Source organism: Eumetopias jubatus, unplaced genomic scaffold, assembly GCF_037043125.1.
Source record: "Eumetopias jubatus isolate StellerSeaLion01/CBP00866 unplaced genomic scaffold, mEumJub1_p1.0 scaffold_5, whole genome shotgun sequence".
Classification (NCBI taxonomy): Eukaryota; Metazoa; Chordata; class Mammalia; order Carnivora; family Otariidae; genus Eumetopias; species Eumetopias jubatus.
This window is the reverse complement of record NW_028274811.1, coordinates 61240697-61267693: the sequence shown is the minus strand read 5'-3', so window position 1 is coordinate 61267693 and position 26997 is coordinate 61240697. Positions and strand designations below refer to the sequence as shown.

The 26997-nt window shown below is 40.5% G+C and overlaps 1 protein-coding gene across 1 annotated transcript in view; it reads right to left on the bottom strand.

The window, feature by feature from the left end:
- The window catches only part of RASGRF2 (Ras protein specific guanine nucleotide releasing factor 2), a 225033-nt gene extending 200317 nt beyond the window's left edge, over positions 1-24716 (bottom strand). The window contains exon 1 of the mRNA XM_028114573.2: positions 24429-24716. Within this exon, the coding sequence (XP_027970374.1) occupies positions 24429-24716 (288 nt within the window). The remainder of the gene's footprint in view (positions 1-24428) is intronic.
- Positions 24717-26997: the final 2281 nt, after the last annotated feature.

Here is a 26997-nt window from a genome sequence, read left to right as displayed (position 1 = left end):
ATGAGCGTTGCATTTAAATGACTTAGACAACTTGCCTATTTATTTTAAAAGACGATGGAAAGACTTACACTTAACCGATATGTTTTATTTAGAGAGCCCCTAGCCAATCAGATGTTCAGCCCAGGGTAAGCTTTAGTTCCTGTCCCCAAGGACTCTTTAATCCAGCAGGAATTGAGTCTATACAATGCCTGATATGCAGTGGGCACTTAGTAAATGGGAGCTTCCATTTCTTGTGCATCATAGCTGAGCAGTGAGGCACTAAAGAAAAGACAGGAGCACCTGGATGGCTCAGTTGGTTGAGCATCCAACGCGTGCTGTCAGCTCAGGTCATCATCCCACGGTTGCGAGATCAAGCCCTGAGTCGGGCTCTGCACTCAGCATAGAGTCTGCCTGAGATTCTTTCTCGCCCCCTGCCTCTGTCCCTCCCCCAGCTCATACTCTCTCTCTTTTAAAATCTTTAAAAAAGAAGAAGAAGGAGAAGGAGAAGAAGGAGAAGTAGTAGTAATACATAAGGTCATAGTAATTGAGAGAGCTGATAAGCACCAGACAGGGACCCTGGGAAGGGTGTGGCAAACTCCCTGGAGGGGTCAGGCAGATGATCTTCTTTAGAAGAGGTGCTCATCTGGCCGAAATAGGAAGCTGGAGAGCATTTCAAGCAGAGAAAACAGCAAAGCACATGGCTGTTAAGAAATGATGACTATGGGGGTGCCTGGGTGGCTCAGCTGGTTAAGCAACTGCCTTCGGCTCAGGTCATGATCCCAGGGTCCTGGGATCGAGCCCCGCATCAGGCTCCCTGCTCGGCGGGAAGCCTGCTTCTCCCTTTCCCGCTCCCCCTGCTTGTATTCCCTCTCTCACTGTCTCTCTCTGTGTCAAATAAATAAATAAAATCTTAAAAAAAAAAAATGAAATGATGACTATGTCTGGCATGATAGGGGCCCAGAGAGGGGAGAGAGAAGGAGTGACTGAGCCAGACCGCAGAGGGCTCCAGTGTCCTGTGAAGAGGGTGGGACTCTCTAGCAGTTATAGGGAACCAGTAACAGACATCAAGCAGGACAATAATCTGCTCGTAGTAATTTAGAGACAGGTGTGATGGCAATGTGGAGGATGGAATGGAGATAGGCATGGAGGCCCCCCAAAGATAACTGGGGTAAGGTGAGGGTCTGATTTCAAATACTGAGGAGCGAGATAGAAAAATGGACCTTAACAAATACTAACAGATTTCCCCCTGCAAAATGTCGCTGAAGCTCCCAAGTTAAAGACTGCTGGATTTCCTGTCTCCCAAAAGCATCTGGCATGGAGCAATTCAGACTACTGCCTTTTGAATACGGGGACCAATTAATAATTCTACCATCTGGAATGCTCCTCTCCTACTTTCCTTCTTTCAATACACATCTACTGGGCACTAACTACATGTCTTGTCCTGGTAGCTAGGGATCCAAAAGCAAGGAAGACAGTTAAGGAGCTCAGAGTTTAGTAGAAGACAGATGGACACATAGATAATGACCCCAATGCCGTACAATGCTGTAAAAGGTGTGCATGAGGTGGTAAGTGCACAGAGGAGAATTACAAAGTGCCTGGTTGGGATGGGGAAAGTAACATCTGACTCCATTAATGTTTTCATAATCTAAAGGAACTATCACCAGTTTTTAATGACACACACATTGCCAGTGACATTTCCCATTAACTTAACTGACGCTACATGTAAATTGTTTAAAATATCTGTCAGAATAGATCACGTAACAGATTCTGTGAAATTCTGTTTAATGTTATGAATGTTAAAAGTAAAACCCATTTGGAGAGTCCTGCTTGCTAGTCGGGGCTCACCTATCAATCACTGTGATGAAAGTCATCTTCTTACTTTTCTAAGTTTCCACTGTTAAACTGATTCTTAGTGTTGAATTTCACCCTGGAAGTAAACAAAATGCAAATATCCCAAGGCCTACTGGGGTCAAGCACACACATACCTGCCACAATAAAAACCTTAGTTGTTTTTTTTTTTACATAGTCTCTTCAGACTTCTTGCCATGCCTTAGTCCGCTTTCAAATAATTTTCCATTAACAGGCAGGAGTCCCCACGCTACTCCACCCCTCCACATCCTTCCTGTACTGGGTCACTTAAAAATAACTAGCCATGAAGCATTTTTAAATTTCAGCAAATTATTTCAGTGGAAAAATCACCGGCCCTCACACTTGTGGTGAGGTGGAGAACCCAGGGGAGACCTCAAAAGTTTTTCAAGTAAGAACTTTATCTTCTAGATAGTACAAACGTCTTTACTCGCTACCAATGACCTCTTTCTTACCTTATTACTAGAAAAATCTGTTGGCAATATGTGACCAATCTGAGGGAAAATGCTTTTTATCTAATGTCTCACATTATGTGACAATGAAATCTATTTTTATGAATTCCCATGCCACATAAATATGTTCACTTAGAAATTTGAGCTTTTCCTGTTTCCAAGGAGCTATTTTGCATATTAGTTACACTGTGGTTAAATAATTATTTTGATTAATTATATAAGATATACAAGTCTATTGTGGAAAATTAGACCATATAAATAGGCATGAAGAAAATCAAAATAACCCCCAATTCCCCGAAGAGAATCAGTATAAACAGGTAAAACCTGTTTTCTTTTTCTCCGAATTTTCAAAGTATAAATTCATATATTTCTCTCTAAAATGCCTATTGGCCGGGGTGCCTGGGTGGCTCAGTCAGTGAAGCATCCAACTCTTGATTTCAGCTCCGATCGTGATCTCAGGGTCATGAGATCGAGCCCCGAGTTGGTCTCTGACCTGGGTGTGGGGCCTGCTTAAGATTCTCTCTCCCCCTCTGCCCCTGCTCCCCCCGCCACCTCCAACTCACGCGCAAACGAGTGTGCTCTCTCTAAAAAAAAAGAATTTTCTAATTTGGGGCAGCACACTTGAAATCAGTAATATGGGCAATGTGTATGGGCAGGTCTAATGTTTAACAAGGTCTCCCTCTCCCTCTGTCCCTCCCCACCACCCCACTCACTCACGAGTTCTCTCTCTCTTTCTCTCTCTAAAAATAAAATAAAATGTTTGTTGTCTATAAGACACTTTACTAACTCATTGTCATCATCTATATTGGCAAAATAATTATGTAGATATTCCTTAATTTAGGTAATTAATCTTTATAGTTGGATATCAAGGTTGTTCCTAACTTTTCATTATTAAAGGCAATGCCATAATGAGCATACTTATATAGCATCTTTGCACACTCATTCAGTTGTTTCCTTAAGACAGAATCCTAGAAGTGGATTTGCTGAATCACAATAGACATAAGGTCATGATTTTTACATCACAGGAAATACATGGCTCACAGACTGTTTAAAGCATACCAAATGAGAAGAATAATAAAGGAATCCCTGATTTCAAATAAAACATAAAAAATAAATATATCTTTATTTGAAAAACACAAAGGAAATCTATTAAACTATAGCTTAGCTGTCAACAAAACACAAACCCTCAAACTAGAATATGCTTAGGGCTCTGTCATGTTTGCTAAACTTGTGCCTCAAGAAAAGACATTTAGCTTTATTCAAGAGGCTCCTTGTAAAAAGAACTCTGTGGGCAACAAATGTGGGTGCTATATAATAGTCAGCACCGTACAAGAGAAATATAACGTGCACCACAAATGCAAGCCATGCATGTAATTTTAAATTTGCTAGTGGCTGCATGGAAAAAAGTAAAGAGAAGCAGGTGAAATACATTTCAATAACACATTTTATTTGATGTGGTGTCCCCAGAATATCCCTTCAACATCTAATGGAATATAAAAAATTATTGAGATATTTTATTATTATTTTTTTTTGGTACCAAGTCTTTAAATTCCAGCATAAAGTACGAACACAGCACATCTCAAATGAGACTAGCCATGGTCTAAGTGCTCAAAAGCCACCTATGGCTGGTAGCTACCACAATGGACAGTGCAGGACTATGGCAGAGGTCAGCAAACCTTATCTCTGAAGGACCAGATAGTAAATATTTTAGGCTTTGCAGGCCAAGAGGCAAAATCAAGAATACTGTACCCTTTGCCTGGGTAGCCCATCCAGGGCGGTGAATAGCTTTGCATCTAAATGCCCTCAGCCAGAGACGTTCTCAGGAGACATTTTCAGGATGAAGACTGGCCAGCCCAAGGTTGGGGTGGGGGGCGCTGCCATCACTGTAACCTGAAACCCAGCTAGCCCCTGTCTCCTCCTAAGAGCCAGGTCAGCACAACTTAGGCAAGTGGCTTGAAAGGACAAGACTTGGTGACTGAGATTTCCTAGACAGAGATTCTACCATTCGGTGCCCTGCATGTGCCACAGTGGAGATCCCGGTGTGTTGGCAGCAACCAAAGTGGCCAGCAGGGGGGAAAGGGGCTGGCGAGGGGGGGGGGGGGCGGCGCTGAACTTGGTCTCTGCAGCTCACTGTGCCAGCCTATGTTAGTTCTAGAAATAAACTATCCAGTAAGGGAGGATTCACAAAGCCAACTGCATAGTAAAGATTCTGAGAAATCCTGTCATAAAGAAACCTGTTTCACTTGCAGTAACTTAGCCCTTCCCAATACTTTTTTGGTGTGAACCCATTTTAACAAGTAACAAACACCAAGGCACACAAGTGGATATTCCTCTGAGAGACACTCTCTGAGTGACTCACTCTGAGAAACACTGCTCAGAGCAAAGTTAATTTTGTAAAGCCCCATTTGATACCAGGAAAAGTTCCTCATAGTAAACCTTAATAATAGAACTAAATTCTTAGGTTCCTTCTCAGGTTCCCATCTTTCGTTGTTCCATTTTTACCCAAACACCATGCCTGATTATTTTTTCAACATGTTTCTGCTTCTCCCCTCCCCATACTCATGTCCCTCCAAGGCTCTCTACAACCCAATGTACGTGGTTGGCTTCATCGGCTTGTCCGGTCTTGCCCAAATGTTACTTCCAACTTGAATCTAAATGTCCCCAACTTAAGCCAAAATGAGGCTAGTGCTTCCTTCTTACCAGTTAAACTTGGTTTCTCTGTCATGGACCACAGACCTCAGATGTTCCTAAAACTCTGCCTGACCACAAAGCCAAAAGTTCTTCGTCGTCCCCTGAACACATACAGCCTTTACTAAGCCTCACGCATCATCAGAAAACTCCTTCAAATACACTACCTCATCTCCTCCCTACAAAGGCACTTTGAGGACCACAGAGACTACACTTTAAACTTCTGGCATAGGCCTTGTACAGTGCTTTGTGGCAACTACTCAAACTTGCCTAGCAAATAAATGAAGGCATGAAGTGCTCAGGCTTCAGTGAAGGTGGATCTGGCTTGTGAGCACATTTAGGCTTCCCAAATGACACCAGAGGTTAGGGTATACATTCAAACCTTTATAGACAGAAAAGCCACACTAATCCCTTCCTGATTTATCATTTCGGGGCATGAGCCACATCACTGAAGTACTCCACTGCTAGTGAATTAATTCATGGCCAAACTTCTATTTCCTTTAATTTATTTTTTTTTAAGATTTTATTTATTTATTTGACAGAGAGAGAGAGACAGCGAGAGAGGGAACACAAGCAGGGGGAGTGGGAGAGGGAGAAGCAGGCTTCCCGCTGAGCAGGGAGCCCGATGTGGGGCTCGCTCCCAGGGCCCTGAGATCATGACTTGAGCCGAAGGCAGACACTTAACGACTGAGCCACCCAGGTGCCCCACTTCTATTTCCTTTTAAAAGACACTTTATCCTCTACATATTGTTCTCTAAAGACAAATTTAATGCACTGTTATTTTCCCAGTGAAACTAGATGTTTTGCTTTTTAGAAAGCACTCTAGGGGCACCTGGGTGGCTCAGTTACATGATGGATATATAAATACACAGCTCCAAAACTTTAAGTGACTTTTAGACAAATGTGCAAAAGAGATTACAAGGTATCTGGAAAACGCTTGCCTGGATTTTACTGTGATGTCATTAGCAGCAATCCTGAGGAATTTGGGAACTGGACTCGCAGGGTGTGTGAAAAAGTAGACTCTCTGCAAGACTTTGCTAGCCAAAGGCTGCCAAGTGAAAAGCCGACAGATCTTCCTCTTTTACTCAAAGTGACAAAGAGTCTCCAAACAAACCTGCCTTCCAGGACCCTAAAATACTCTTCAAATAAAATGTTTTGTCCAAACATCAAGACTAGAAATCTCATTTATTGAAATTCACAACAGGGTTAAATTTTAAAATAGAAGGAGGACATAAGAAATTCAGTAATATTCTTTCAGGGGTTCTGTCTGTGAGCCAAAATCACTCTCATTATCAAAAGCCACAGGGAGAGCCACGATGGGGGAGGGCAGGTCCGGCCCCAGGGATACAATGTTCTCTCTCAGGGGGAAGGTTAACAATAGCCCCAAGGAGGCAAGGCAGCTGTCAGCAACATTAAAGGTAGGAAAGAACAAGTATCCTAACCTTCAATTGTTTTGTTTTGGTCTTTCTAAATCACAAAAGGTAACACAATCAAATTTAAGGATCAGTGAAAATTTGCCAATCTCCAGCCACTATGAAAGAATATGAAAAATGAAAAAACCCCTGCCAAAAAAAGTAAATAATGTTGTAGTTGCATGAAGAAGTGTGTTGTATGACTTTTACTAACCCAAGATCTTGTGGCCCAAAGGGGCTGCAGGAAGAGATAAAAACCAACCAAGGTAAAGCTCAACTGATAGTAACATCTCCCATCTTTCAAGTATATATTTTTTTTTAGAGTAAATACTTCGAAAGCCAAGCACTGAGTTTTCCCCTTTCTCACATGGTCACGATATTCCCTATATTTATATTTAATTATTATCAAAAGGTCAAAGGCTCATAGTATATGATACAACATAGACATCCATATACCTCCATGCTCTTCCAAATACGCACATAGCAAAGACCTTTGAAAACATAAATAAAGGCCAATATTTTAGTCTGGAAGCTATCACTTTTTTGTTTGTTTGTTTGCTTGTTTCTATGATGGTACTGTAAAATGCAACATAAGTCAGTAAAAGTTTGTAGGAACAGTACTACCACATCAATCAAATGTGCACATTGATTGAAAACACATCCTGATTTCAGAAAATGTAAAACATTATAATCCAAGTATGATTAAAATCAATGGTACATAGTAATTTTGGGCATTTCTACTTTGTGCATTCAAATGGAGCTCATTGATCATGGCCCAGGCACTTGAACGAATCATAACAAAAATTATCCCTAGGGAGAGTAAATTCCACCACAAAGCATTCAGAGTCTAGTGTTATTTCCAAAAATTAGACAACCATATTTGGCCACATTTATTTCTGTATTTTATTCACAGATGAGATTGTACTTTCATTCCAGAAATTCATGTTTTATGTTGGGTTTTCAGCTAGTTACAAAACCACCTTGAAATGCAAGTTGGGTATATATTACAGAGAACAGTTTTACATTATAGTGGAGAACTTGGGGAAAATATCCTTATCATGGTGGTTAAAAGGACTCTCACTTCTTGCTTTTTTGTTTGTTCATTTGTTTCCATGTGCCTCCCCTGCCTTGACAATTTATTCACAAATGTCATGCTGATGGTCACTGCAACATTACTTAAAATTGCAAAGCAAAACTCCATATTAAAACAACCTAAATACCCGACAGTAGGAAAATGTTTGTTATCTGTGTGACAGAAAGAATGTTGTACAGTCATTAAAAATAATGTTTCCCAAAACAAACAAAATGCTCACAATATAATGTTCAATTTTAAAAATCAGGATCCAAAACTCTACAAACAATATGATCGCAAGCGTGTCCCACTTTTTAAATGTCTATTATATATGGGTGCCTGGGTGGCTCAGTCGGTTAAGCATCAGATTCTTGCTTTCAGTTCAGGTCATGACCTCAGGGTTGTGAGATCGAGCCCCATGACAGGCTCCATGCTGGGTGTGGAGCCTGCTTAGAATTCTACCTCTCCCTCTTCCTCTGTCCTCCACTCACTAAAAATATAAAATAAAATAATAATAAAAATGTCTATTATTTATATGCATGCACAGGAAAGTCTTTGAAGGAACTCCTCCAACAACATGGTTTTCCCTGAGGGATAGGATTTCAGGATATTTTAATTTTCTTATTTTATAATTCACTTTGATTTTTCAGATTTCACACAGCAACATTATGTTCCTTTTTTGAGAATGAGTTTAAAATTTAATAATGGGTTTATACAATGGTGCCAGAACAACCAATCACTTGTAATATAACTCATGGAATCAGAAAGATACACTACCCACATCCACTCACTGATTTCCTTCTCCCCCACTTTAGTGAGACGTAACTGACAAATAATATGGTGTAAGTTTGAAGTATACAAACTGACGATGTGATATACTGTATGTTATGAAATGATTACTATGAGAAGGTTAATAAATCTATCACTTCAGTTACCTCTGTGTGTGTGTGTGTGTGTGTGTGTGTGGTGAGAACATTTAAGATTTACTCTCTTAGCAAATTTCATTTATACAATACAGTATTGTTAACTACAGTCACCATACTGTACACATTAGATCTCAGAAACATTATTTTTATAAATAAAAAACTGCTTTAAAAAATGTTCTGTTAACATGGCAGTTTATACCAAAAGGAGAAAAATGAGTAAGCTGTGGATTTATTTACCTTTCTGTATACATTTTAAACATTCTCTGTAGTAAAAAACAAAACAAAACCAAAACCCAAAAACTTGGAATCTTTAAAGCACAAATATCAATTTAGCTGTATCTTTCTTCTGAAAAAATTACCTATTAATCTCACTCTCATTTATTTAATATTTATTATAGTCAAAGGATGCATACAACAGTAAGGATTTAAATGTCAAAGAAAAACCTCTTCACTCATCTATCCTTATAGGTAATATTCCCCCTCATTTAGAGTAATCTTCCAACTATTTCTCAAGGAATTTGTCATCCACTAAATATTGTCCACAGAAATTTAAAGTCTTGGACTCATAAAGATGCCTGCAAACTAGGCAGAGAAGCTACCTGGTTCGCAAAATGGACCATAAAATGAACAGAATATCATCTGTAGTAATCAAACTTCCAACTAATATGCTGTTTAAATTGCCCTCACTTACATGAAAAAATGTAACTGTGGAAAACTTTAAATACCATTCTTACAGCATTTTAGTCTACAAAACACTTTTCACCAAGATTATCTCAATTTAATATTCCCACTTTCATTACAAAGTAGGAATTATCATGCCCATTTTCCAGATAAGGAAATGACTAAGCTTGAGAATCCACAGCTTATTAAAGGTGGAGCTAGAACCTGAACTTGAGAACTTTGCCTCAATATACTATGCATTCTGCACCATTCAGCCAGTTGGAAAGCCACTGCGTCTTCATTGCTGTAAGACAAAGACACGGCAGGTGAACAGGAAAGAGGACGGTCTCAGCTCAAACAGGCATGCTGAAAATAAACTTTAATTTTTTTAATCGAAGTATGATTAACATCCGGTATTATACTTTCAGATGTGCAATACAGTGATTCAACAACTGTATATATTATTCAGCGGTCATCAATATAAATGAACTCTTAATCCCCTTTATCTATTGCACCCATCCCCCACCCACCTCTCCTCTCTGGCAATCACCAGTTTGTTCTGTGCATATACGAGTCTGGCTTTTGTCTTTGTTTTTGTTTTTGTTTTAGCTCTTTTTTGTTTGTTCATTTGTTTTGTTTATTAAAGTCCACATATGAATGAAATCATATGATATTTGTCTTTCCCTGAGTGGTTTATTTCACTTAGCATTAAACCTTCTAAATCCATCCATATTGTTGCAAATGGCAAGATCTCATTCTTTTTTAGGGTTGAGTAATATTCCATTGCATAAATACACCACATTTTCCTTATCCATTCATCTATGGATGGACACTTGGGTTGTTTCCATATCCTGGTTATTGTAAATAATCCTGCAATAGACACAGAAGTACATATATCTTTTCAAATTAGTGTTTTCATTTTCTTTGGATAAATACCCAGAAGTAGGATTACAAGGTCAGATGACAATTCTATTTTTTATTTTTTCAGGAACCTCTTAAATGTTTTCCAAAGTGCTTATACCAATTTGCATTCCCACCAACAATGCATGAGGGATTCTTTTTCTCCATATCTTCACTAACACTTGGTATTTCTTGCATTTTTGCTTTTAGGCCTTCTGAGAGGTATGAGGTGATAACTCATTGTGGTTTTAATTTGCATTGCCCTGATGATTAGTAATGCTGAGCATTATTTCATGTGTCTGTTGGCCATCGGTATGTCTACTTTGGGAACATGTCTACTCAGATCTTCTGCCCATTTTTTAATCATATTGTTTCTGTTTTTGGTACTGAATTGTGTAAGTTCTTTATATATTTTGGATATTACCCCATTATCAGATATATCATTTGCAAATATCTTCTCCCATTCAGGAGGTTGCTTTTTTTGTTTTGTTGATGGCTTCCTTCACTGTGCAAAAGCTTTTTATTTTTGTGTAGTCCCAACAGTTTAATTTTGCTTTTGTTTCTCTTGCCTGTGGAGACATATCTAGAAAAATGTTTCCACGGCTGATGACAAAGATATTACTGCACATGTTTTCTTGTAGGATGTTTTAGGGTTTCAGGTCTCCCGTGAAAATTCATTTTTTATAATAACATTCACAAGAGGAAACCAGAGCTGAGGCACTACAGTCACAGGGTACTATTGATACTACTCTTCACCCATTTGACTACAAGTTCCAGACACAAGAGTTCATCTGTTTTGTTTTGTTTGCTGACCAAACAAATACAAGAAGATACTTTGGTGCCCAGAACAGAAAGACTGTGCACAGGTGGCAAATATTATTCTTGGTTGCCCGATATTTCAGACAACAGTATTCACTGCTCTGGGTCAGGGGAGACTATAACCTAGGTAGACCTAGTGGCCAAAAAGCGGTAATATAAATCAAAATACTGAGGATGTGGACTCACATCAAGATACAGGAAATCTCATCGTCAAGAGTCACAGCATAAGCAGGGTCTCAAATGGCAGAGGGGGCTGTGCCTTCTACATCTTCAGTGTTAACCCCTCCGGTGCTGGAAGTCAGCAGCACAGGAGAAAGATGGGGTGCTCTGGAGACAGACTGACCTGATCTCCAACATCCCACTCTCCACCATGACCCAGCTCTCAGGCCCTCCACACTGGGCCAAGCAGATAGAGATCATAGGGGTTATGTGAACTGGTTCTAATGCTTCCCTTAGATAAACATGAGCCCATAGCTTTGCTTTGTTGACATAATTCCATCAGTCTGGAGTGGGAATAACAACCTGTTTTATGGGCTTTACGAATGTGGCCAGATCAGTCTGAGAAGTTTTCCACTCAAACTGCAAATGAACCATGACAGAGAAGAATGAGACTGAAAAAAACTTTTCCCTCCTGGTTGTATGTTTCTAGCTCCTTGCTACGGCCAAGTTCAACAAATGCTAAGTTACTTAACTAGGTTCTATTAACCAAGTTAGCCATTTAGTAAAATTTTGCCCTGGGTGAATTATTAAACGACTCTAGGCCTCATTATCCTTATCTGCAAAATAAAGAGTACAGTGTCATCTCAGGATGGTTGTCACAATTAAATGAGATAATATATATAGAATGCCTGGCCCTTTAACCCAAGATTAGCACTCAGTAATGGTAGCTCTTCCAACCACATAATATAAAACAACATGTATAAAAAACTAACAAGTTTAGTATCCTAAATGAAATCATCTAATTGTATTTTGTTTTACTTTCTAAGAAGGGCTAACTTATGCCAGGAGAAAGATGATTGTTTTAAATTAAATACTCATAAACTAAGATGACAGATAGATAGATGGGGGGAGGACGAAGAGAAAAGGAGGGAGAGAGAAAGATAGACATCAAATATGAGGAAACTATCTAAAATAAAAGTTTAAACCTAATCCATTTCGTAAGAAATAAAATGGGATTCACATCTCAGTGCCCTCAAAATATACACCTTGCTCCTCAGTAGTAAGATAAAGATAAACACCTATAAAAAAAATCTTATGACTCCAAAAGTATACTTTTGCTTTATTTTGTTCAAAAACACCATATTCAAAGATGTTCAGATTAAACTGATAAAGGATTAATTATGATTTGACTTCTTTTATCATTACCGAATTAGAAGTAATTAACAAATAAATCTCTAGAAAAAAAGAAACAAGATAACTCTTCCACTGTTTTGAAAGGAGTTTTACTGATTTTTATTCAGATTCACTATTAAAACTCATTGTTGAGTAGTAATGGCCAAGTAGCTTGTTATAAACCTTACCCCACTCTCCAGCCCAACATGCACACACTGAGAACAATTAGAAAAGCTGGACACAACACACAAAAATAATCCATTTGAAAGCATCAGTGAGCTAACAAGACCAAGCCAGGGCCTAAGGAATAAAGACACCTTAAAGAAGGGAAGTAAACTAGTGAATCTGACAGTCTTTGAAGTTTCTAAGGAATTTGCCAATTTCTAAGTAGTACAAAGCCAAGAGGCTAGGAGGCCATTCAGAAAGCAGCAGCTAAGAGGCTGGAAACCAGCACTGAGTTTCTAGCAGTCTCATGGGGATGGAGGAGACCAACGAGAAGTTTCTGTAAACACTCAGAATTCCAGATAATCCCCGAAAAGGCTATACTTCAGAAATCAATGCAAACTGGAAATGGACATAGTCTCACAAAACCTGAAACCCAGGTTTCACCAGCTCAATCCCAGAATGGATTAATGTACCATAACCCCACATTTATGCCTGCAAGAAAGCAAAAGTAAACCCTCTCTTAAAGGAAAATAGCATCATGCAGAGCCTTGAATTATTTTTTTGATGCTTCATACACAATGTCCAACATTCAAACGAAATTACAAGGCATGCAGACAACTACTAGCTTACTGCAGAGTCCTTGTCAAAACTGACCCATAGAGGCCTTGTAACTCTCCAACCTGAAATTCCCATTTTAAGAATGAAACTCGGACTCAAGAACAAACAAGACAGGAAGGGTCAAACCTTGCTTGTCAAATGGAAACGGTATGTTGAAAAATGTAGCTGGTCTGGCCTCAGGAGCATCTCAGCTTCACATTTCAAAAAGTAGCAAGTTCCTCTGCGGGGAACTTGATCTGTTCCGCTACCTAAAGCAAAGCCACTGAATCAATGGGACCTCCCTCCAATACATGAAGATTCCCTAAATGTCTGGGCCTGGTTCACTGATGGTTTGGCTAGGCTGAAACCTAGTGGTATGCACTGGGTGCTGTGGATATTCAACCTCAGTGCCAGCTATGCAGAAGCAAAAGGAGATGTAGTTGCTCTGGTCAGGGGGCGGTACTCAGGCTTTTGGGCTGTTGCCAATGGTTAGCTGTTTGTTTTCCACTTGGAAAGCTGCAAGCTGGTAGATAAAGAGACCCTTCTTTGGAAATACGAATAACCTAGAAACAAACCATGTTTGCTGACTGAATTGGCTGGAACACTCATGTAGATGCCCACAGGAAGGGCTGTGAACCTACTGGAATCAAGTAGGCTGATTCGTTGAAGCTGATGGAGCCTGACTCTATTTCTAATGCAGAGGCTACCACTGCAGGGCAGATTTGTGACTCTTGCCACAAGTGGACCTGTTTGTCTTACAAGGGAAGAGGCCATATCACCAGGGGTGTTACCCCCTACCACTCCTTGCAGATTGGCTACATCAGATCTCTGAACCCCTCTCAGTATGTTGACAATTTTCAGGTTACTGGTTAGCTGTTTCCAGCCACACCACTGTGGCCCTTGAAATGAATCTGTGTACTCAAGAATGGACTGATAGTCCACCTCTCTCTTCCTCATTCCCCCCCAGTCTATACACTTTAGTAAGGCAGTTGCATCACCGAAAGCAGGCATTCCAAAAAAGGAATCATTCCTTCTTGGCTACTTCCTGGCTAACAGTCAGGACAAAAGTGGAAAGAATTATAAGCCATTATATAAGTATATTTTGAAAACTGAGGATTCCATCTTGAGCACTGCTGGACATGATGTATTTTTTTTCCCTAGCAGCACCCCCAGGCCAGTCTGGTTGACATACACTCCAGGTGGCAGCATAGCTGAAAGAGGCATCAGGGATTCAAGCTTAACTCTGAAAGTTTTATAAAAGTGCCCTCCCTTGTCCCTCTTGCACCCGACCCTTCCAGATGAAAGTTGTGGGTGTAAGTAGGGGAAGAAATATCTCAGACTCCAGAAAGGTATGTGGAGGACAGGACATCATGATTTTTTGTCTTTTAGAATTACCCCTGCAGCCTTCCTCCAAAGGGAAAACATCCTGCTACGGCAATTTGAAACTGCTGCAAGCACGCTCTATTTTTACTTTCTACTGCATCTTTTGTGATCCACTTGATTGTGTTGACCACAGAGCAGCAGGAGAGGGTCCCAGCTCCTGCCCCTTCCACATAAAGCACTTCTGGATGTCGTCCCCATCCCTATCCATATCATGGGCAGACAAATGCCATAAAGAAAAAGATAGAGTATATTAAAGGTTTAAACCTCTCTTCATCAAAAGACACCTTTAAGAGAGTAGAAAGGGAAGCCCGAGTAGAAAATGTTTGCAATATATATCACTAACAAAGGACTTATGTCTTCATAAATATTAGAAAATTGTACAGACAGTTCCCAACTTAGAATGGTGTGACTTATGATTTTTTGACTTTGTGGCAGTACAAAACAATACACATTCAGTAGAAACCAGACTTTGAATTCTGAAGTTTGACCTTCTCCTGGGTACTGATATGCAATATGACCCTCTCTCATGATGCTTGGCAGTGGCAGTGAGCCACAATTCCCAGTCAGCCACACAGTCACAACTTCAGTCACAACTGAAGTACTGACAACCATTCTGTATTCATACAACCATTCTGTTTATCACTTGCCGTAGAGTCTTTAATAAATCACATGAGATATTCAACACTTTATTATAGGCTTTGTGTTAGATGATTTGCCCAACTATAGGCCAATATAAGCGTTCTGAGCACATTTAAGGTGGGTTAGGCTAAGCTATGTTCGGTAGGTTAGGCGTATTAAATGCATTTTTGACTTAGAATGTTTTTAACTTACAATGGTTTATCAGGACATAACCCCTTTGTAAGTCAAGGAAGATCTCATCCAATAGAATATTACAAAGAAATGAAAATGAGTGAACACAACATCCAACAACACAGATCAATCTCACAAACATGATGTTGAGGGGAAGAAGCCTGACACAAAGGAGTGCTTATTGCATGAGTCCATGATGAAGTTCAAAAATAGGCAAAAGCAATCCCTAATGTTATTAGTAAGGATGGTAGCTACCCATGCCTAGGAGTAGCGAAGAGGAAGGGACATGAGGTTAGTTTTTGGAGGGCTGATCACTTTTCTGTATGTTTGCTATACTTAAAAAATAGGTTTGCATTTAATTTATTGTTGAAAGAACAACATTCAAATAATATTTGAATCTCAAAATATTAAAAAGTAAAGGAAAATGATGAACATGAACCCTAAACAACACAGGAAGCCAATCAGGACCAGAGGACAGAAATTATATTATTGGAATGATCGAATTGCTAAAGTGAGGCTATAAAACTGCTACTGAAAGAAGAGAAGGTGGCTCATCACAAATAAATATTAATATTAGTTTGGTGAAAATAACATTAAGTAGCTTGAGGAGTATACTAGACATGTCAGTAATGATGGCTATCACACCCGTCAAACTTTCCATGAAACGACCTCACCCACAGCCCCTGCAGTTTAATAGCCAATCCATGGACTGGCTAGAGACCACTGGTTTTGTCGAGCCCCAAAAACGTGAACTGAGCCAATCAGATCTCTCCCGCAAGAATACAAGCCTGAATAGATGGAGTGAATGAGAGATGCTGCAGTGAAAATTAAAGCAGAAGAAAAGCAAGAGAAAGGGACCACAAAGTGTTAAGTCAGTACCATAAGGTTGACAGAAGCCTAAAGTTAGGGCAAGCAGAAGTTAGGAGAACCCAGAAGCAGTGAGGAACCTAAAAGGCACAAACATGCTGAACAACAGGTCAACCAGCACCAATGTCCTAAGATCAGCTAGGTCGCAAGAAAGGTACTAGAGTGAGACTCGCCTTTATATTGCCTTTCAGTATTCCCACTGTCCCCCCACCATACACAGAGGTGACCATTATTCAAGACAACTTGACTTCATATCTCTCCCTTGCAATCAAAAGGGCCTAAAGCAAATAATCACATAGCAGAAACCAACTAACCCTAAAAAAGTTTAGCAATACTAGAGAGAGCAAACTACACCCTTGTTTATTGAAACCTTAGTAATTGCCTTAAAATAACATTGACTAGCTGTTAGGTCTCAGAATTTATTTTGAAAGACTGATGAAACACTGGTTTATAAAAGATGCCCCGACTGTTGCAGATCTATGCAAAATACTGAGTGAGAAGAAGCATTAAGGATGTCACAGGAGGAAGGACTCATTCTTGCTCTAAACAAGGCTCTTTGGCTACACAGCTGTAAAAGTTTGGAAAATGGACTTCAGTAAAGCAAAGAAGAACCCTCAGGAAGAGAATCACCTATAATTTAATTTCTCATAGAGTGAGGTCAAATCATGAAAATATCTTTACCCCAGGATCACAGCTAAACAACTGATTTCAAAATTTCTTTTCTTCTGTATTTAACATACTGGAATTTATTTAAAAGCTAATTCCACCACCTTTATGTCTTCTCAACTACTGTCTTGAGCTTTTTCCTTTATAATGGTATCAAAGAAACAAAAAGATGAGCATTACAATAACATACATTAAAACAGAAGCACATTACATACTCGTTCCAAGATCATCCTTTTAATTGTGCTTATTTATCTGACAGAGAGAGAGCACAAGCACGCAAGCAAGGGGGAGCAGCAGAGGGAGAGGGAGAAGCAGGCTCCCCGCTAAGCAAGGAGACAGTGTGGGGCTCGATCCCAGGACGCTGGGATCATGACCTGAGCCGAAGGCCGACTCTTAACCCACTGAGCCACCCAGGTGCCCCAAGATCATTCTTTTCAGAGCCACATCTAGTACAATCTTCAATGCCAAACAAGGTCTGTGCAAAAAAAGAAAAAAACTTCCTTATTTACAATTAAAATAATACAATGTGTGGGACTTGCTTTAAAATAGTCTAGGGGAAAAAAAAAGCATGTGTGGAGGGAAACAGAGATAACAAGATAGCAGAAAGTTGGAGATTGTTGAAGCTGGGTGATGGGTATACTGGCATTCCCTGAACTATTCTGCTTTGTGTTAAAATATTTTTAAAGAGGAAGGCAGGAAAAAAGCTTCCCAAATGACTGAAGTAATGAAAACAAAAAGCAGAAAGCCAAAGAGGAATTCTATCAGAAAGGATTTCACAGAAACACCAGCTGACAAAGGAGTAGACTATTCACATACTATGTTAAGAGCCTGGCAACAACCTGATGATGTAGGTACCACTGCGATGCTCGTCTCCAGGCAGGGGTCCAGGCTTAGAAAGACAAATTGCTCAAGATCATGGATCTGGTAAGCAGCTGAGGTGAGAGAGAAACCCTGGTAGGTTAACTCTTGAACGGAACCATACACAATACTACCATCGATCGGACCTGGAAACTGATAGTCCTACTAAGGTGAAAAGAAAGAAAATTCATATTGGATGTGAGCAGCCTCTTATTCCTACACATTGTGGGCACGGTCTCATCCTGGCTTCTGTAAGGAGTTAGGATGTCACTTCCACAATGAGCTGCAGGCCAGGCTACCACCTCCACGTTCCCATGTTGCTAATCCCAGGAAACCTCCTAGCTTTCCAATCTTCCCTCTATTGAACAGCACTAACCCCACTGTTTACATTAGTCACACAAATGGCATGGGCTCATAAATACAGTTCAGGAAATGAATCAGGCATTGTCTAAATTAAATCAGACCAATGACAAAATAACACATTTCAGGAATCTGAAAAGAATGCAAAGTACTAGTAACCAGAGCCCCTCAGATCCCGGCATCATGGGTCTCCGCCAGGTCACACTGCTGAGTATGAGAAGAGTTAATACAAGAAACTGCTGCTTACATTTAAAAAAGATACAGCACTAAAGGATCGATGAATTTTATTTTTAAACATAGCTTTGTAAATGTCATTTTATGTGTCTTCTCAGGTCTTACGAGAATTCTAGCTTTTATTGACTTACTCTACTCTGATGCCATAAGTCATGGGAGTAAGTTGGCCTCCCCAACTTCCTCATTTCTTCCTTTATTGTTCAAAAAGAAAAGAAATATTAGTTAAATAAACACTGATCAACTCAAACTTGTGTGTGTGTCTATGTTTCTCTGCCTTCTCCTTAAAAGTATATCTGGGGCATTTTGCATTCACTGTGATGAATTTTAAGGAAAAATGATTTGAGTCTTTATTTTTCATTGAACCATTAAGTTTTTCAAGTGCCAGTAAAAAGGAAAAGTGAGAATATGTGCTTTCTTTTTTTTTTAAAGATTTTATTTATTTATTAGAGAGAGAGAGAATGAGAGATAGAGAGCACGAGAGGGAAGAGGGTCAGAGGGAGAAGCAGACTCCCCGCTGAGCAGGGAGCCTGACGCGGGACTCGATCCAGGGACTCCAGGATCATGACCTGAGCCCAAGGCAGTCGCCTAACCAATTGAGCCACCCAAGCGCCCGAGAATATGTGCTTTCTGCATCTCTGTTCCACCTACTGATACCAATGTTTTCTCAAATAAAAAAAGAAATCCTGCTACTGTTTGTTTTTTTTTCCCTGAATACACACACACCCATATTTGAATTTGTTGGGCAAAAAGTTCAACTATACCCTTTGGTGGAGCCAAAATAGTGCATTTATAACTTCCCAATCAGCTAATCTTTGAAAATTATACCAGCTGATGTGTAATGAATAATTTTGGAATAATGGTTAATTTTTAGAATAATGGCCAAATATTATCAAATAAACAAATGTTTGTCACAGTACTATATTGACACCTAACAAATATCAGCTTCTAGTTTCATTTAAATATTAATTAAGATTTTACTATATAAACACATGGATTAAGGTAAACTTATTTCAGAGAAAAATTTATACAGTGATTAATGTAACAGAATAATTATATATACTTGGTCCTGAAAAATAAAGCTCCCTAAATTGTAGACAGATTAGATTTACAATTCACAGACTGAAATGTTAATGATAAAATAAAAATCTGTAAACTCCAAAATATGTAAGTGCATAAAAAATGTTTTGTATTTATGATAGAAGATAACAATGTAACAAACACACACACATATACACATATATCCCTTTCCTACAGGACAAATGAACAGGCATGAAAACACAAAGCTCCTTTAAAAGTGTGAAAATTAGGACTAAGTAAAACCTAAGTAAAGCCATATTGTTTGTCAATCTGGCTTCTTTCATTACAAAATAATCTTAATGACTAAGTTTTTACATTCTACAAAATTAACACTACACTGGCTGCAGCATGCATAGTTATTGAAAAACATGGACAAAATCAACTTAAAAATACAATCTGCATTAAACACACAGCAATATCAATTGTTTGAACCAACTATTAACATTTGCTTGCTAAAACCAGAAACCTGTGGTCATCACACACGCTTTACAACTTATCATCACCCAGTGAGAAGAAAATATTAAAGTATGTTTAAGTCCCAAAGAAAAAAAATTGTTACAATAATATATATAGTAAGGTTTAGTGTAGCCAAAATTAAAATAACTACACTTTGCTAACCCATAGGTTATTTTTCATTTAAGTTTGAAAGAATGATTACAAAGTTCCAATAATAAATCATGTCTCTTCCTTAAATTATATTTTAAAACTTTTTAAAAGATTTAGTAAATATTTTTATGCCATTTTCCCTTCACTTATGTTCAATAAGCAAAAGCTGAAGAGAAAATATTGAGCTGGTTATTATATATCAATTAAACAACATAAATGAGACTGAACATCCACCATCCACACTCTCCACCCTCCACAAGTATTCCAGGGCTTGCATACAGCTCTGCCTGATTCCATAAAACTATTAAAATCCTCCACTTGTGGTCATTAGGAAGGCTAAAATGACTGGCTAATAACGAGGTGACAGGGGAAATCACATAACCTTTAATCCCTTTAAAATTAAATCAACATGTTTAATTCAGCACAAATATGACACATATCTACTACTTTAAGCCTCCAGAACTAAGATGTCTGACCCCAAAAATGACTGAAATCAGGGTGAACAGAACATTTACCATTAGCAGGAAAATAAGAATAAATACGGCTTTGTTCCTATATGTCTCTCCTGCTAGCAGGGAAGACACATTCAGTCACTTAAATGGACTAGACTAACCAATGGGTACTTTCACCTAAGTACAAATATTTTTAAAGATCCCCTACTGAAGGAGATGAATGTTATGTAAAATTGTTTGTTTAAACATAAGTCTCATTTTTCTTTCAAAATGCAATGGTTTGCAATTACGTTTCTCAAGAATTACAACTGCCCTGTAAATAGTTTTTAAAGGGAAATAAGAATAAACAAAATAGTGATTCACATACAATCCCAACCCCCATCCCACTCAGATTTTTAAATTTCTTTTTTTTTTTTTAAGATTTTAGTTATGTATTCGACAGAGAGAGCGCACACACACACTAGTGGGGGGAGAAGCAAAAGGAGAGGGAGAAGCAGACTCTGCTGAGCCGGGAGCCCGATGCGGGGCTCAATCCCAGGACGCTTAACTGACTGAGCCACCCAGGTGCCCCTCAGATTTTAAATTTCTTGAAGCTCAATCAACTTAAGTAGATCCTTCCCAAGGCACTCTTCAACGTTATTCAATCTTCATACCTAGAGTTGGACTTTGATCGTCTCCATCTCCCTAGAACGCTTTCAGTCTCAGTGTTAGCATAGGTATAAATGAAAAAAGTACTCGAAATTTCTGAGAGCTGAAGGGAAGTTCAAATTAGATGTGATAATGGAGGATTACACAGAGCATGGCACACAGAAGGTACTTATTAAACCCAAATTCCCATTCCCCTTGAACACTTTTACCTAGAATGAAAAGTAAGTTTTTCATTTCACATAAATGGAGATTTCTTTAGAAAGTACCACCAACACACAGGTTCAAGAAAAGGAACACTACTTGAAAATTTTTTAGCTGAATTCATTTTGATTCTATCACCATAACTAAAAGTACCCAAAAGGTAGCCACTATGGAAACTTGATCTGAGAGCCTTGCCATCAACCGAGGACCTACCAAAGTGAAATCCTTGGGACATTCTTGAAAAAATGGAGCAATGCAAATATTCCTTCAACCCAGGCACACTTGGAAAGTGAAAAACACCTTTCTTTTTTCTTAACTGGAAACAGTTTTTTAAAAACCACTTTAACAGTGGTTTAAAAAAAAAACCTAATTTTTCTTTTGTCAACCAACTTCAATTTAAAAGAAACAAACCAATGAGTGTTTTCCTCTTATTATGTAACTTACCGAAACACAATTAATCAGAATTTAAGAATTATTTGAAGGATAAGTAGCATTTAAACTGACAAGAATGATTGGAGGCATTTTAGAGCAAAAATTACATTAACTATAACTGTCAACAACATTACATCACACTCCAGTGTAAATAAAAATGTCCCCTCCTCTAGCAATGATGTTCCTATTGGTTTGCACATCTGCTAACCTAACTGATTTATTAGAACGTTCACTTTGATCATCTGCTTGTGTTTAGCTTCTCAGATTCAATAGTTATTACAGGGACTGGTACACTTTAAATCTTGTGAAACAGTCTGTCACATTCTCTACACAGCAAAAGCTCACACTGCTGTTACAGCATTAGAAACAGGAGATGTCATTATTGGAAGGCAACTTGAAATCTTCTCAGCCAAACTCTTATTGTTTAAATATTAAGAAACGGATTTCATTCACAGAAAAAATAGAGACTGTTAAGAGATTTGTGTACATTAAGTCACAGCAACATGGTGGAGGAAACGCACTCTGCCTCCCTAAATCCTGTTTCAAGCCCTAACCTTCAACTGCGTTTATGGGGTTGAGAGAGAGATTTACTCAGAAAGCTCCAGGAGCACATTTGGAGAAACAGACCTTAAGATGGTCCCTGCTCAGTGCCTCAACTTTGCCAGTTTCAAGTCTAGGTGCTTCAGAAAATGTGAGCACGTAGGAACACAAATGAACTGAAAGGGAACCAACTGCATAAACTATAGGTTTAAGGTAGAAGTTGCTTCTTGTTTCTTATCTTTGTAGTTTTTTCTTAATTCTTCAGACACATCCAGACAGGCAGGCTAGAGAAAAGCATCAATCTGCTAAACTAACCTGAGTCACAGAAGCATGCCTAGCAGAAAACAAAATTTGACAGATTTCCCAATTCGATTCCATTTTGAAATGCTTGTTCTTTATATCTCAGTTTTTCTACGTACACCAAAGGTTCCAACTTCTATGTACCAAATGAGTGAGAAATACTCATAACTTGTATGGCAAACAAAAAATTTTTTTCCCTAGGATGACCTGTTTAGGACTTCCGTTAGAAAGTGGCATAAAAGTCATACTATTGGAGGGTTACATGTATGTCTTAAAGTGTGATGTAAAGAAAACTGTCCTGAAGAGGAGAGCCCCGATAATTTCCAAGTAGAAAAATGTAGGTTTTCATGTTAACTGGTCAGCTAGGTAAGTTGCAGCAAGCAACATCTTCACACCCCCAACTCAGAAAGGAAGGAAGGAAGGAAGGAAGGAAGGAAGGAAGGAAGGAAGGAAGCAAGAAAGAGGGAGGGAGGGAGGGAGGAAAGAAAGAAAGAAACAAAGAAACAAAGAAAGAAACAAAGAAACAAAGAAACAAAGAAAGAAAAGAAGGTTATCTCCTGATATTAGTATAAATAGGAGAAAAAATAATTTGGGATTAAGTCAATGATATATATCCAGGGTAATTTAAAGTACCTATTTGCTTTTACACATAGTAACACTTAAGAACTTACTAGTTTTGGCTCCTGGGGGGCCTTGGAATGCGTACCTTTAAAAAAAAAACCTCACCAATAGAAAAAAACAATAATTGAAAAAAATCTGCTTCCTCAATACCCTTTTCGTGCTCTTAAATTTTAAAATGCATGACTTGAAATTTAAACTTATATTTTCAGTATTTGTATCTACAAAATTGAAAATCAGTTTTTCAAATAACCCTCAACATGCCCTCAAACACCAAAGGGTGTATTTTTTAAATATCAGATTTATATGCAATATAACAAGTTTAATCAATTAAGTCTGTTAATGATTTATAGTGAAACCAAAGTGGAAAAAAACAAAACAAAACAAAACTTCTGGTTGATCTAGTTTGAACTCCTCTTAATTTTACACATTGTTTTATGAGCCGCAGGGGTTATGTAGGCATCTTATTCATCATCCCATCGCTAGCGCCTCCCTCAGCCACGCTCTTGCAAGAGAAGCTGTTTGGTCTTACTTGCAGGGGAAATTCATCTGCGAAACATTTTATGCTACAGCAAAGACAATCAGCCTCTTTTCTTCAAGGTGGAGATCTAGAAGCGAAGTGAGAACATTTGGGAGCATAAAATTAGTCTGCTCTAACTTTAATAACCCAACGGTGATTGGAAAAAAATATAAATTTCGCATTTGCAGGAATGGGGGGGCAGGAGCTACTAAATCTAGAGGGTTTGTTTTTTCCTCCCCGAATGCATACACAGCAAAACTAATAAAATTATGACCCGGGATAAAAAGGTCACATTTGTTTTCAAAGCATTCATTTAAAAGTACAGAGAAGCGTTCTTTAAAAATGCCCACAGGTTTAAACATAGCAGGAATGCGGCTACCAAAGACTAATCCTGAGGGAAATGCATACACATTTACCTCCATAATTAGACCCAGCAGGTCAAATGTGAGCAAGGTAAACCGACATAAACCACAAAACATTGAAAATCGCCAACAGAAAGTGCCTGTCCTTCCTGGGAGCCCCCGCTTGTTCCTTGCACAGCCAGCGATCAAACATGCGCACGCAGAATAAAAAACCCCACACGCACCAGCCGGGTAAGGGAGAAACCAAACTTTTCCAAATAAGTTAGTTCCGTCGTGCCAATCTAAACCCAACAGGTGTCAACACACGTCACCACACTAAATCCCTCCGAACTAGGTCTAGAGAAGAACTGGATGGTTAGCAATGAAACTGAAAAGACCCGACCGCTTTCAGGGTCGCGAAAGAAATAAAGCGGAGCCTCGGTTCCCAAGTGATTACATGGAGGTGGGGAAGAGGGGGGGATGGAGACGGGAGGCGCGTGGAGATGTCCTGCCCCTGACACCGCGGGGGAACCTTGGATCTCGGAGTACGGTTCCCGCGTTCGGTCGAGCCCTAAACCTCGAGGGTTAGAAGAGGGAGTGTGCCGCGGCCGCAGGGAGGGAGACCTAGGAAGGAGGGCGCGTGGTACCTGCTTGTCCAGCGCGTCCCGGGCGCCGCCTGGCCCGACCCCGGCCCTGGGCGGCGCGGGCGCCCGCTCGCAGCTGCAGCCCTCCAGGAGGTACATGCCCGCCGGGCGGCCGCTCTGTTCGCCCTCGAAGTAGAAGAGCACATTCTGGTAGAGAGCGAACCACTTCTCGTGCCAGCGACTCGCCTCGGCTGCCTTCTTGCTCAGGAAGCCGCGTTTGGTGCCCTCCTTGCGGGCCAGGAAGGCCAGGTACAGGGCGTGCCCCTCGTTGTAGCGCACGCTCTTCTGCATGGTGAGGGCGCAGGGGGCTCACCCGTGCCTCGCAGCCATCTCCAGGCCGGCTCGCCCCAGGGCGCGCCCGCTCGGGTCCCGGCTGGCGAAGGGCGCCCCCTTGTCTGACGCAGCGCGCAGGGCACCCGGCCGGCCTTCGGGGCGCGGCGCCGCGCGGGTCCGAGGGGGCGCTTGGCTGCGGCCAGGGCAAGTTCTCGGCCGCGACCGCCGCCCTCCCGGCCGAGCGAAGCCCGGGGAGCCCCCGACGACCGCGTGGAAAAGTGGCCCCGAGAGGGCGCCCCGGCCCGCCGCTGCTTCGCCCAAAGTTGCCGGAGCCGGAGCCCCGCGGCGGGCTGGGGCGGCGCGACTCGCGGCAGCCCGAGGAGGACTGCCCTCGGGCAACTCGCTCCAGGAGACAGAAGGTAAAACGTCACGTGGGAGATCAGCTGTAATCGGCTTGGAGACCGATTTAAAGGGCAAAGTCGGCGCGGCGGCGGTGACGGCGGCGCAGTCGGCTCACCCCGGCGCGCGCGTCCCACCCTCGCCCGCCAGGCCGGCCGGCTGCCGCCCCAGCTCCCGCGCGGCGATGGGGCGGAAAGCCGGGAGGTGCAGGCGCGCGGCGGCAGCGCTCACCGACTCACACGCGCGCCCGCACGCACAGACCAATATATATACTCACATGCACACAAATGCACGCTGACCCAGCGCTCACAGTCGCCACACAGTGCTCGCATTTTCACAATTACACACTCCCACGACGTTCACACGCATACACACAAGAATACACATACACACAAATACGCACACACAATACTTATACACACAAAATTTGCACTCATGTACAAATACAACCACAACGAGTACTTCACACAAAAATACAAAGTCATATACAATTACACACTTAGGCAACTACACACGTGCACACTTATACGCTCACCCACACACATTAACAGACACAAACGATACACTCATACACACAGTCACCCAAACTCACACACACTAGACACATACACTCAACATGCATACTCATGCCAATTACACATAAATACACGCACATACACATTTATACTCGTACATTCACAGTAATACACACACCGACACATAAAAAAATCATACCCAAACACACAATGAACATACAGAAGCAAACACATTCACTCAAAAAATTTACACAAACATTCACATACTTGTACACAAGCACTTACATACAAATACACATTCATGCAAATTCATCCACCTTCACAAACCCATTCACAAAAACTCAAATCTCACCTGCCACATCCACACACTCACACTCATCCATTGGTGCATTTCCATGGCAGTAGGTGGGGTCACAGGGTGGCTTTGCATACCGGACAACCTTGACTTTTCCACTTGTACTTGCACTGTTGTACTTAAACGGGGGGAGAAGGTTAATGAGTGCAACCCCCTGTCCCCAGATGCTGTTGGTTCCCTCTCAACGACTGTGATTTCTCAGGACTGAGATGAACAAAACGGAATGTTAAGCACAGAGTTTTCAACCAGAAAAAAATACCCAAACTAGGGAGACTTGCTGCCCCTGACAGAACGTCTCCAGAGGCCACACTGTCGTAGATGCACTAGATACCCCAGGTAGCACTCTCAGAAGTACGACCAGAAAACCGAGACCCCTGTTATAAAATGTAAGTGGAAAAGAAAAGAACGTGCCCAGGAGCTGCAGGAGAAAGCTAGGGAAAGCCCCAGCGAGCGCCAGGATTTGACTCTACTCTATAGGCTTTTCATTCCCTTTAGTCACTTATCATAAAAATGGTTTGCCATGAAGTGTTTATTGTTAGTTTTTTTTTAATAAAATAAAATCCTTTTCTGGACCACCAATCTGCAACAATACACCTGTCTTGTACCACAAGTTGTGTGTTCATAAATTGATGGCCCAGGGGTTCTGCCTATTCCATCAGTGCTGTTTTTGCAGAATATTTTATCTCTGCCTCACTGAGCAGCTGAGTGTTTTTTCCATCTTACCTAAAAACAAAAACAAAACACTTTCACTATTAAAAACTATATAATAGAGGAATTGCCATTTGAAATTATAGTGTGAGAACAGTGGTCATTCCTCTTTACACACTGGTAGTCTTAGGGACAGTGCTGTGCTAATTTGGGTTTAACCCAGCTGGGAGCTTGCATTCTTACTTAGAGCAGATACAAGTACAGAGACCATAAGTAAATGTGGACAAGGTTTGAAGCCAGATTCTAAATGCAGAGGAGATGGCAATTGCCTCAGGAGGCCTTTTATTTCCTTCTCTGTGGTCCAGTCCCAGCTCTGAGAACC